Source organism: Stenella coeruleoalba, assembly GCF_951394435.1.
Source record: "Stenella coeruleoalba genome assembly, chromosome: 1".
NCBI classification, from domain to species: domain Eukaryota; kingdom Metazoa; phylum Chordata; class Mammalia; order Artiodactyla; family Delphinidae; genus Stenella; species Stenella coeruleoalba.
This window is the reverse complement of record NC_137169.1, coordinates 47,422,499-47,436,201: the sequence shown is the minus strand read 5'-3', so window position 1 is coordinate 47,436,201 and position 13,703 is coordinate 47,422,499. Positions and strand designations below refer to the sequence as shown.

General features: G+C 37.9%; 1 protein-coding gene across 4 annotated transcripts in view; it reads right to left on the bottom strand.

Annotated features, from left to right (window-relative positions):
- PRKAA2 (protein kinase AMP-activated catalytic subunit alpha 2) overlaps positions 1-13,703 on the bottom strand; it is a 62,332-nt gene that overhangs the window by 25,754 nt on the left and 22,875 nt on the right. For all 4 annotated transcript variants that reach the window (XM_079919030.1, XM_079919029.1, XM_079919032.1 and 1 more), the window contains one exon: positions 4,480-4,621. In XM_079919030.1, the coding sequence (XP_079775156.1) occupies positions 4,480-4,621 (142 nt within the window). The remainder of the gene's footprint in view (positions 1-4,479; positions 4,622-13,703) is intronic.

The window sequence follows — 13,703 nt, the reverse complement described above, 5'->3', positions numbered from 1 at the left end:
GCTTCTGCTCCTAAAGAATTCAGTCTCGTGGCGATACTAATAAGAAAATGACCAATTACAATATAATGCCCAGGACTTTGGAAAAGCTGAAATTCTGGGTGCTCCAGGACTGAGAGGATGAAACCTAACCCAGTGTTAGGACTAGGGCAAAGTAGTTTTTCTAGAGGTAGTTGCATTTAAAAGCTGATATTTAAAGGACGTTGGAATTGGAAGCCTAGAGGAAGGGAGATATAGGTAAAGTTTTCCAAGCAGAAGCAACAGTTGAAATATAGCAAGCAAGAGAAGGTGGTGACCTGACAATAAGAGCAGAGAGAAATGAACAAGATTTAGGGGACACTCAAGATTAAGAGTGGCAGAACTTAATGATCAATTATATGTAAGGGGCGAGGGAAGAGGAGTTAAGTATGATGCCCAAGTTTTAGGCTTAGGAAGCTGTGTGAATGGTATTTTCATTCACGCACAAAAAATATGTATATATGGGATAAAAAGTTCAACTTAGTTTCAGATGACTCTGTGACTCCAGAATGGAAACACCCAATAAATAGTTCGATAAATGTGTCCAGAATTCAGGAGCAATACAGATTTGTAAATTTTTAAGATAGAGATGACAAATGACACCCAAAAAGGGTTCACTAAGATTACTCTAGCTCAGAATGCTGAAATACATCAATATCTAATGGCCAGGCAGATAACAAGGGACCCAGAATAGAAAGTCTCAAGAAGAGGCAAGAATGTAAAAAGAAAATCAGAAGACTGTGGTCCCACGGAGACCTAGAGACTACAACATTTCAAGGTGGTAGTGGTGAATAATGTTAAAAGCTGTCCGTAGGTCGGATAAGATAAACATTTTTAAGAGCTGGCAGGCAAAACCATCTCTACCAAATTAGAAAGTATTGATCCTTTGACCAGTTAAAATGAAGTTTCCCTAAGAACCATGGGGGAATGAAAAACAAGGACAAAAGTCATTTCAACAAATTCTAGTTCTTGGGAAAGTTTGGAGTTTCCTTTCAATCCTGTTTATTCCTTTTAATTTTCTCCCAGTGGGGTTTTTTCAATTGGAATTAATAGAGAAATTGTGCAATATATAACCTTCATTCTTAGTATTTACTTTTCAAACTTTCTTGCTTACTCTAGAAGCCCATTCTGTAGCAAGGAAACTATTCTTGGCAGTTAGTCCAAGACTGCAGAGAACAAACAAAACGACTAAAAGGATCAGGTCTCTCTCCCTGTTTAAATCACCGACGCTGTTAAAGGCTATGTCAGTAAGCTTGTTGTGTAGCAAGAATACATGAGTGCCTTTTTTAAAAAAATTCAGATCCACAATTAAAGAGGAAATGTGGCAGAATGGATAAGCTCAAGGCTGGAAGCCAGAAGCTTTAAACATTAAATTCACCTCTGCCAATTACCTTTGAGTAGTATTGAGAACATTCTATAACTCCTTCACAAAACAGCAAATAATTAAATAATTCTAAAACAGAATGATATAAGTAATCAAACCAAAATCAAACAATTATAAGTAATTACAGAAATGGAAGGAAGAAAACACTAGTAGTTATAACATCAAAAATAAGCTTCTGGGCTTCCCTGGTGGCGCAGTGGTTGAGAGTCCCCCTGCCAATGCAGGGGACGCGGGTTCGTGCCCCGGTCCGGGAAGATCCCACATGCCGCGGAGCGGCTGCGCCTGTGAGCCATGACCGCTGAGCCTGCGCGTCCGGAGCCTGTGCTCCGCGACGGGAGAGGCCACAGCGGTGAGAGGCCCGCGTACCGCAAAAAAAAAAAAAAAAAAAATAAGCTTCTAAATCCTCACGACAACTGCAACTGCTTATTGACAAAATCTGATTTGTGTTTATAGGAACGGAACAGGAACTAGAACTCATACCCTAAATGGACAAAGGTTCCCTGGGATCTTTCAGGGTTGGCATTCTAAAAGTGGTGAAGTCAGGAAACAAGGAAAATACAGAGATCTCTCCCCTCTCCATTCTCACTTTGGCACGTGACATTTTTTAGTCTGGTTTCCCAGTTTTCTCCTCTTATAAGAAGTGACCACTCAGTAAGGAAGAGCAAAGAGACTTAGCTTAGAAGTCATTCAGTAACTAGAATAAAGTCATTACTAACATGGAGCTGAAGTCAGACATGAGCTGTTTCACTTAACTGAAAATCATTCGGAATCATGAGAGGACTGGAATCAGCTTGCAGCCTGCCAATTCCTGCTTCTGGGCCAATGCATATCTAATAGCAGGCATTGTAACAGTAAGAACACATTTAATCCTCAAAGAGCACCATGGGGTATCCCCATTTTAAAGTTAAGGAAACAAAGAATACAAGAGTGAGTCACTGAACTCATAGGTGATATTTTAATTCCTATGATCATCTTTAAAAGCTTGTATATACATATTCTGGATTATCTAGAATACAGGTCCTAGACGACAACCTCATAATCAAGTACTGCCATACAATTTCCTGTTTACGTTTATGATCAAGTGAACTTCAAATGAAGATCAAATGACACTGAAGCTTACTGTTAGAATGAAGTTTTCATCATAGTGATGTGAGAAAAGAGTCATCACAGGTCACCCAATGGCACACCAAACCCAAAAAAAGCCTTCTTTGAACAGTCAGTGACATATTCATGCTGTTGGTAAGATACACTGAGTGGGACCCTCATTTAACATACCAATTTGCAATGGTTCTCTAGCAATAAATGTATCTAGTTATAGAAATACTATAAATACTAGAAATATATAAATGCATGTTCCAAATCCCAGCAATAACTGGATCAGCCATTCATTTAAGGATTTCAAGAATGCTACTGTATTGGTTTCCTATTGTTGCCATACTTAGTGCTTAAAACAACACAAATGTATTCTGTATTATCTTACATAGGGGTAAGAAGTCTGATAGGGTAGAAGTCTGACACGTGCCTCACTGCGCTAAAAAATCAAGACATAGCAGGGCTGCATTGCCTCCTGGAGGCTCTAAAAGAAATCCATTTCCTTGTATTTTCCAACTTTTAGAGACCATCTGCAATCCTTGGCTCATGGCCCCCTTCCTCCATCTTCAAAGCCAGCCACAGCCAGTTCAGTTCTTCTCATATCCCATCACTCTGACCTTGCTTCCATCCTCAAATCTCTTCCTCTGGCTTATGATTCCCTCTTCCACTTCTATGGACCATTGTATTACACTCAGACCACCCAGATAACCCAGGAAAATCCCCCTATTTTTGTCAGCTGACTAGCAACCTTAAATCCATCCATAACCTTGGACTTCTCCTTTGCCATGTAATATAACATACTCACTGGGGATTAGGACATCTTGGGACTGAGGGACACTATTCCCTACCACAGCTACTACGCAGCCTTGTTATTAGGTAGACAACATACCTCTAGAGGGTTATCAAGTAGTTCCCCATCAATGCTGACATCTAAAGATTACTCACTAACAAAGTTTAGGCTAAATATAACCTCTGACTATAATGACCTAGCAAACAAAGCCTCAAAGATATTAATACTACTGCTTGTCATCTCAGTTTTCTCAGTACTGGAGTAGAAATTAACAGCATGGCATTTGAAATCAGATATGAACACAACTACTAGCTCTGCAACTTACTAGCTATTTAACCTTGGACAAGCTGCTGATCTTCTTTAGACATACAATTTTCTTATCAATAAAATGAGGATAATAATACTCCTTATATGCTTATTGTGAGAATGAAGTGAAGTGAAGTGAAATTATGTATGTAGAATGCTCAGTACAGTTTCTAGCCATTATCAGGTAGTCAATAAAATTAATATTTATTTTATTAAACTCTATCCAAGCTTTAAGATAAAAGTAAAGACAGTTTTCAGTGTTTAGCATATTACATTTTCACAATAAATATTAAACATAACTTCAAATGATGTAAAGGAACACTGCTGCATACTTAATGTCTAAATTGTCTATGGGTCTAGCTGATTTTAAATTATTTACCTTCCAATTTAATTACTTAGTGTATTTATTAAACTCTTAATTTACTTATCTTCTAAGTTTGTAACTTGTCTTATCCAAAAAGAAAAAAAATCATTTGCCTTCCTAAGGGCTTTACGATCAGTAATTAAATTAATGATTGCAGTTTGGCAAATAATATTCAATACTATGGCAGATAATCTTTAATAGTAACTGTCTACCTTTTCCATAAAGAAAATATCTTGGTATGTTAATTAAAAGTGACTAGAAAATAATTATAAAAGAAATCTAGAAATAGCAAAGTACTAAATGACCTTCAACACGAATATTAGCGATGAGCCAATTTACAATTAGACTTTTAATTCTAAACCAGAAGTATGCAAAAAAGGATTGATGAGGTTAAATGAATTAACACTTGCTAAATATAAATATGAAAAAATTGTATATTTATAAAAGTTTAACTAAAAATAAGTAATTATTAAATATAATATTTCAAGACAGTTTCTCTTTTATATTATCAAGTGCAAAAATACTTACAGTTTGATAATATGAGGATGACGAAAGAGTTTTAGATTTTGAATTTCTCGTTTTATTTTTCCAACAACATCTAAACTGCGAATCTTCTGTCTATTTAAAATTTTAACTGCCACCTTATGGCCTGTTAATTGATGTTCTCCAACTAGAGAAAAGAAAAAGGAAAATAACCTTGCTGTCATAGCAACATAATTATTTATTCATGCTTCCTTCCACTGTAACTCCAAACTTCTTTACTCATATATGCCTCTTTGATACCATTTATTGCATAGAACAGAAGATATCTCTTTTCATGTCTGTCTCTTCTATTGGAGTATGCACTCCTTGAGGACAGAAACTATATCTTAGTCTCCTCTGTATCCTCAACACCTAGTACAGAGATGTTAATTAAATCTTTGTGAAAAGGATGACTGAAGTCCAAATTCTTACCTAAAAGTATAATCAAATTTGAAACATCTTTTGTATAGAATAGAATAGAATTTACTATGTTTTGTTAATCTCTTTCTTTCTCCTCTTCTGGTTAATCCAGTCATTGTATTATTGAAGAATAAATAATTGCTATAATAAACTAAAACTCATAACTAGTTTCAAAACTATTTCATCAGAAAATCCACAAGTAACCCTTTTTTTTTTTTGCCTTTTCTATAAAGCTTTCCCATTTTCTCCCTGTTTGATGGAATCTCAAATGATGTAATACTGAGGGTTTGAACTTCTTTCAAACCCTCACAGTATATTTATAAAGCTCATGTGTCATTCATCATTTTGAGGCTATTTTATATATTTGTATTTTTGAAAAATCACATGACATGAGCTATTAGCTCTTATCCTCCTTGAATAAGACAGTCAGTATTCATCTGAATCTCCTAGGAAGTATATAAGCACAGTATTTTGTACATACTGGATGCATCATACTTCCTGATTTCAAACTACATTACAAAGTTATAGTAATCAAAACAGCACAGTACTGGCATAAAACCAGACACAGAGATTAATGGAATAAAGAGCCCATAAATAAACTCATGCATATAAGGTCAATTAATTTATGACAAAAGAATCAAGAATATACAATGGGGAAAAGATACTCTCTCCAATAATTGGTGTTGGGAAAATTGGATAGCCACATACAAAAGAATGAAAATAGACCCCTATCTCACACAGTACATAAAAATCAACTCAAAATGGATTAAAGACTTAAATTTAAAACCGGAAACCATAAAACTTCTAGAAGGGGGTAAGCTCCTTGATATTAGTCTTAGCAATGATTTTTTGGGACTTGACAACAAAAGCAAAGGCAACAAAAGCAAATATAAACAAGTGGGACTAAATCAAACTAAAAAGCTTCTGCATAGCAAAAGAAAACATCAACAAAATGAAAAGGCAACCAACTGAATGGAAGAAAAAATTTGCAAATTATATACCTGATAAGGGGTTTTAATACCCAAAATATATAAATTACTTAACAACTTAATAGCAAAAAACCAAACAATCTGATTTTTAAAAATGGACAGAAAAACTGAATAAACCTCTTGCCAAAGAAAGTATACAAATGGCCACGTACACAAAATCATCAGGTAATCATCACTAACCATCAGGAAGATGCAAATCAAACCCACCACCACAATGAGCTATCACCTCACACCTGTCAGAATGGCTGTCATTAAAACTGAAAAGATAACAAGTGTTGGTGAAGATGTGGAGAAAGGGGAACCCTTGTGCACTGTTGATGGGAATGTACATTGATGTAACCACTATGTAAAACAGTGTGGAGGTTCCTCAAAAAATAAAAAATAGAACTACCATATGATCCAGCAATCCCACTTCTGGATACTTGAAATAAAAACAGGATATCAAAGAAATATCTACACTCACATGTTCATCGCAGCATTATTCACAAAAGCAAAGATATGGAAACTACCTCAGTGTCCATGAACATATGAATGAATGAATAAAGAAGATGTGGTGTGCATATTCCCTCTCTCTCTCTCTCTCTCTCTCTCTCTCTCTCTCTCATGTACACACACACACACAGAGACACACACACACACACAGTGCAATATATTATTAGGTCATGAGAAAGAAAGAAATCCTATTTTCAACATGGATGGACCTTGAGGGTATTATGCTAAGTGAAATGAGCCAGATAAAGAAATACTACATGAGATCCTGTTATATGTGGGATATCAAAGAAAAAATGTCAAACTCATAGAAACAGAGAGTAGAAGAGTGGTTGCTAGGAGCTGGGGGATGAGGGAAATAAGAAGTGGGTAAAAGGGCACAAACTTTCTGCACTAAGATGAATAAGATATGAGGATCTAATGTAAAACATCACCATGATGAAAATTATTTTATAATTTTGTCAATTATACCCCAATAAAGCTGAATCTTTAATTAAAGTTTTTTCAAATCATTGCTTTGTCTATGATATCTGAAGAAATAACACACTCATTTATCTTCATACCTGAAGAAATTTTTCCTCACAAAGCAACAGCAAAGAAATGGCATCGATGGAGTTGGGGGAGGATCAAGATGGCAAAGGAGCAGGACAGGGAGCTCACCTTCTCCCACAGAAACATTAAAAGCACATCTACAAGTGGAATGATTCATACAGAAAATCTACTGAACACTGGCAGAAGACCTCAGACTTCCGCAAGGGCAAGAAAACCTCCATGTAACCATATAGGACAAAGGAAAAAGACAAAGAAAGGAACTGGGACAGGGCCTGAACCCCAGGAAGGGAGCTGTGAAGGAAGAAAGGTTTATGCCCCTTGGGGAGTACCCTCACCAGTGTGGAGATCAGCCTGCATGGAGGGGGAGCTTTGGAGCCTAGCAGGAGAGTGCAACAACCGGTTTGTGGAAGGCAAAATGGAGAGTAACGAACACAGAAGGTTGTCACTGCCACCCTGTGCTCCCCAGCCTTAGACACTTGCCTGTCAGTGTGGGTGGGGGCTGGGTGCTGAAGCTCAGCCTTCAGAGGTCAGACCCAGGAAGAGGACCGGGGTTGGATGTGCAGAGACAGCCTGAAGAGGCTGGACTGTGGCAACTGAGGGGGTACTCAGAAGAAACCAGAGCTCACTGGAGAGGCAAGGTGCCATTATTTGGGGGTTCACGAGGAGAGAGGCAGGAACACCATAAGAGCTTCCTTCCCTGTGGGCTCTCCCAGGCAAGAGGACACCACCTACAGGAACTCTGGGGGTGGGCACAAGTTGTCACCACCATCCTGGGCTCCAGAGGAGTGCTGTCCCAGGAGTGCATGGGTAGTGGCCACCCTTAGGAGACTGGTGAGCAGGTGCCAAGCTCTGTCCCGGGAGTGTGGGAATGGCAGCTGCCCCTAGCAGACCTGCAAGCAAGCAACGAGCCCTGCCACCGCTCTCCCCAGAGTGCACAAGGGCCACTGCACCTGCATACGCTGTATCAAGGGGATAATAGCCAACACACACTGAGGAAAGAGACAGCCACCATCCAGACTAAGGGCAGCCCCTCAATCCCGGAAAAGATGGTGGAGGAGAAGAACTTGAGCTCACTTCCTCTCATGAAAACACCAAAATCGCAACTTACTGCTGAATAACCACTGACAAAAGACCAGAACCTACCAGAGAAGATATTTTACATTCAAAGACAAAGAAAGAGCCACAACAAAACTGTAGGAGGGGTGCTTTCATGACATAATCAAACCCCATACCCCTTTGTAGATGACCCACACACTAGAAAATACCTGTATTGAAGAGGTTCTCCCACAAGAGTGAAAATCTTGAGCCCCTGTCAGGCTCCCCAGCCTGAGGGTCTGGCATCAGAAGGAGGAACTCCCAGACCATCTGGCTTCGAAGGCCAGTGGGGCTTGAGTGCAGGAGCTCCACAGGACTGTGGGAAACATAGACTCCACTCCTGGAGGGCTCACACAGGTTTCACATACACAGGGACCCAGCAGAAAGCAGTAACTCAATAGGAATCAGGGCTGGATCTACCTACAGGTCTTGGAGGGTCTCCTGGGGAGTCAGGGGTTGGTTGTGGTTCACTGTGGAGGCAAGGACATTGGTGGCATGGGCCCCAGAAAATATTGATCAGTGTGAGTTCTCCCAGAGGTCGCCATTTTGGTATCAAGACCTGGTCCTACCCAAGAGCCTACAGGCTTCACTGCTAGAATGCCTCAGGCCAAATAACGAGCGGGATAGGAACACAGCCCCACCCATCAGCAGACAGGCTGCTAACACCATACTGAGCTCACAGCCATCTCTAAACACATCCCTTGACAAGGCCCTACCCACCAGAGGGACAAGACCTAGATCCACCCACCAGTGGGCAGGAACCAGTCCCTCCCACGAAGAAGCCTGCATAAGCCCAAGGACCAACCTCATCCACCAGGGGACAGACAGCAGAAGCAAGAGGAGCTACAATCCTGCAGCCTGTGGAATGGAAACCACAATCACACAAAGTGAGACAAAATGAGACAGCAGAGAAAAATGTTCCAGACAAAGGAACAAGATAACCCACAAGAAAAACTAAATGAAATGGAAATAGGCAACCTACCCGAAAAATAATTTAGAGTAATGATAGTAAAGATGTTCCAAGATCTCAGAAAAATAATGGAGGCACAGATCGAGAAGATACAAGAGATGTTTAACAAAGAGTTAGAAGGTTTAAAGAACAAAGAAACAGAGATGAACAATACAACAGCTTGAATGAAAAATACACTAGAAGAAATCAATAGCAGAATAATCGAGGCAGAAGAACGAATAAGTGAGCTGGAAGACAGAAAGGTAGAAATCACTGTCACAGAACAGAATAAAGAAAATAATGAAAAGAAATGAGGATAGTCTAAGAGACCTCTGGGACAACATTAAATGCACTAACATTCACATTATAGGGGTCCCAGAAGGAGAAGAGAGAGAGAGAAAGGGCCTGAGAAAATATTTGAAGACATTATAGCTGAAAACTACTCTAACATGAGAAAGGAAACACTCACTCAAGTCCAGGAAGTGAAGCGAGTCCCATACAAGATGCTAAGACATATATTAATCAAACTGACAAAAATTAAAGCCCCCCCAAAATTTAAAAGCAACAAGGGAAAAGCAACAAACAACACACAAGTGAATCCTCATAAAGTAATCAGCTGAGTTTTCAGAAGAAACCTGGCAGGCCACAAGGGAATGGGCATGATATATTCAGAGTGAAAGGGAAGGACCTACAACCAAGAATACTCTACCAGCAAGGCTCTCATTCAGATTTGACAGAGAAATCAAAATCTTTACAGACAAGCAAATGCTAAGAGAATTCAATACCACCAAACCAGCATTAAACAAATCCTAGGAACTTCTCTAGGCAGAAAATAAAAGGCCACAGCCAGAAACAAGAAGAGTACAAATCACAAAGCTCACCAGTAAAGGCAAACACAAAGCAAAGGTAGGAAATCACCCACACACAAATATGATATCAAAACCAGCAACTGTGAGAAGAGTACAAACACAGGATATTGAAAAGGCACTGGAAATTAAGAGACCAGCAACTCAAAACAATCTTGTACATATATAGACTGCTATATCAAAGCCTCATGGGAACAACAAACCAAAAATCTCCAATGGATACACATACAAAAAAGAAAAAGCAAACCAAACACAGCACAAAAGCTAGACATCAAATCATAAGGGAAGAGAACAAAAAAGGAAGGGAAGAAAAAACACCTTCAGAAACAAAGCCAAATCAATTAACAAAATGGCAATAAGAACATACATATTGATAATTATCTTAAATTTAAATGGATTAAATCTCAAACCAAAAGACAGACTGGCTGAATGGACACAAAAATAAGACCCAAATATATGCTGTTTATAAGAGACCCACTTCAGATCTAGGGACACATACAGACTGAAAGTGAGGGGATGGAAAAAGATACTCCATGCAAGTGGAAATAAAAAGAAAGCTGGAGTAGCAATACCTGTATTAGACAAAATAGACTTTAAAATAAAGACTGTTCTAAGAGACAAGGAAGGACACTACATAATGATCAAGGGATCAATACAAGAAGATATAACAATTGTGAATATATATGCACCCCACACTGGAGCACCTCAATATATAAGGCAAATGCTAACAGCCATAAAAGGAGAAATCAACAGTAACACAATACTAATGGGGGACCCCACTTTCATCAATGGACAGATCATCCAGACAGAAAAGCAATAGGAAACACAGCCCTTAAATGACACTTTAGACCAGATGAACCTAATTGATATTTATAGACCATTCCATTCAAAAGCAAAAGAACACGCTTTCTTCTCCAGTGCACATGGAACATTCTCCAGGATAGATCACATCTTTGGCCACAAATCAAGCCTTGGTAAATTTAAGAAAATTAAAGTCATATCAAGCATCTTTTCTGACCACAACACTATGAGATTAGAAATCAATTACAGGGGAAAAAAACTGTAAAAGACAGACACATGGAGGCTAAACAACATGTTACTAAACAAACAATGGATTACTGAAGAAATCAAAGGGAAATTAAAAAAAATACTTAGAGACAAATGACAACAAAAACACCACAATACAAAACCTATGAGATACAGCAAAAGCAGTTCTAAGAGAGAAGTTAGGAACAATACAATCTTACCTCAGGAAACAAGAAAAATCTCAAATAAACATCCTAACCTTACACCTAAAGCAACTAGAGAAAGAAGAATAAACAAAACCTAAAGTTAGTAGAAGGAAAGAAATCAAAAATATCAGAGAAGATATAAACGAAATAGAGACAAAGAAAACAACAGAAAAGATCAATGAAATAAACCTGGTTTTTCAGAAAGATAAACAAAACTGACAAACCTTTAGCCAGACTCATCAAGAAAAAAAGATACAGGGCTCAAATCAATAAAATTAGAAATGAAAAAGGAGAAGTTACAACAGACACCACAGAAATACAAAGGATCATAAGAGACTACTACAAACAACTATAGGCCAGTAAAATGGACAACCTAGAAGAAATGGACAAATTCTTAGAAATACACAACCTTCCAAACTGAACCAGGAAGAAATATAAAATATGAACAGACCAATCACAAATACTGAAATTGAAACTGTGATTTAAAAACTTCAAACACACTAAAGTCCAGGACCAGATGACTTCACAGGTGAATTCTATCAAACATTTAGAAAAGAGTTAACACCTATTCTTCTGAAACTCTTCCAAACAATTGCAGAAGGAACACTCCCAAGCACATTCTATGAGGCCACCATCACCCTGATACCAAAACCAGACAAAGATATCACAAAAAAAGAAAATTACATGCCAATATCACTAATGAACATACATGCAAAGTCCTCAAAAAACTATCAAACCAAATCCAACAATACACTAAAAGGATCATACATGATGATCAAGTGGGATTTATCCAAAGGATGCAAGAATTCTTCAGTATCTGCAAATCAATCACTGCGATACACCACATTAACAAACTGAAGAATAAAAACCATATGATCATCTCAATAGATGCAGAAAAAGCTTTTGATAAAATTCAACACCGATTTATGATAAAACCTCTCCAGAAAGTGGGCACAGAGGGAAATTACCTCAACATAATAAAGGCCATATATGACAAACCCACAACTAACATCATTCTCAATGGTGAAAAACTGAAAGCATTCACTCTAAGATCAGGAACAAGACAAGAATGTCCCCTCTCACCACTATTATTTAACATAGTTTTGGAAGTCCTAGCCATGGCAATCAGAGAAGAAAAAGAAATAAAAGGAATACAAATTGGAAAAGAAGAAGTAAAACTGTCACTGTTTGCAGATGACATGATACTATACATAGAAAATCCTAAAAATGCTACCAGAAAACTACTAGAGCTCCTCAAGGAATTCAGCAAAGTTGAAGCATATGAAATTAATACACAGAAATCTGTTGCATTCCTATACATTAAGAACAAAAGGTCAGAAAGAAAAATTAAGGAAACAATCCCATATACCATTGCATCAAAAAGAATAAAATATCTAGGAATAAACCTACCTAAGGAGACAAAAGACCTGTACTCTGGAAACTATAAGATGCTGATGAAAGAAATCGAAGATGACACAAACAGATGGAAAGATATACCATGTTCCTGAATTGGAAGAATCAATATTGTCAAAATGACTACACTACCCAAGGCAATCTACAGATTCAGTGCAATCCCTATTAAATTACCAATGGCAATTTTCACAGAACAAGCCCCCAATTTTTAAAAATTTGTATGGAAACACAAAAGGCCCTAAATAGCCAAAGCAATCCTGAGAAAGAAAAAAGGAGCTAGAGGAATCAGGCCCCCTGCCTTCAGACTATACTACAAAGCTATAGTAATCAAAACTGTATGGTACTGGCACAGAAACAGAAATATAGATCAATGGAACATGATAGAAAACCCAGAAATAAACCCATGCACCTATGGTCAATTAATCTATGACAAACGAGGCAAGACTATACAGTGGAGAAAAGCCAGTCTCTTCAATAAGTGGTGCTGGGGAAACTGGACAGCTACATGTAAAAGAATGAAATTAGAACACTCCCTAACACCATACACAAAAATAAACTCAAAATGGATCAAAGACCTAAATGTAAGGCCAGACACTATAAAACTCTTAAGAGAAAAACATAGGCAGAACACTCATTGATATAGATTGCAGCAAATTCTTCTTTGAACCATGACATACAGTAATGAAAATAAAAACAAAAATAAGCAAATCGGAGCTAATTAAACTTAAAATCTTCTGCACAGCAAAGGAAACCATAAACAAAATGAAAAGACAACCCACGGAATGGGAGAAAATATTTGCAAATGATGTGATTGACAAGGGATTAATCTCCAAAATAGACAAACAGCTCATGCAGATCAAAAATGAAAAAAAAAAACAACATCAAAAAATGGGTGGAAGATCTAAATAGACATTTCTCCAAAGAAGACATACAGAAGGACAAAAAGCACATGAAAAGATGCTCAACATCACTAACTATCAGAGAAATGCAAATCAAAACTACAATGAGGTATCACCTCATACCGGTCAGAATGGCCATCATCAAAAACTCTACAAACAATAAATGTTGGTGAGGGTGTAGAGAAAAGGGAACCCTCTTACACTGTTGGTAGAAATGTAAATTGGTACAACCACTGTGGAGAACAGTATGGAGGTTCCTTAAAAAACAAAAATAGAACTACCATATGATCCAGCAATCCCCACTCCTAGGCATATATCTGGAGAAA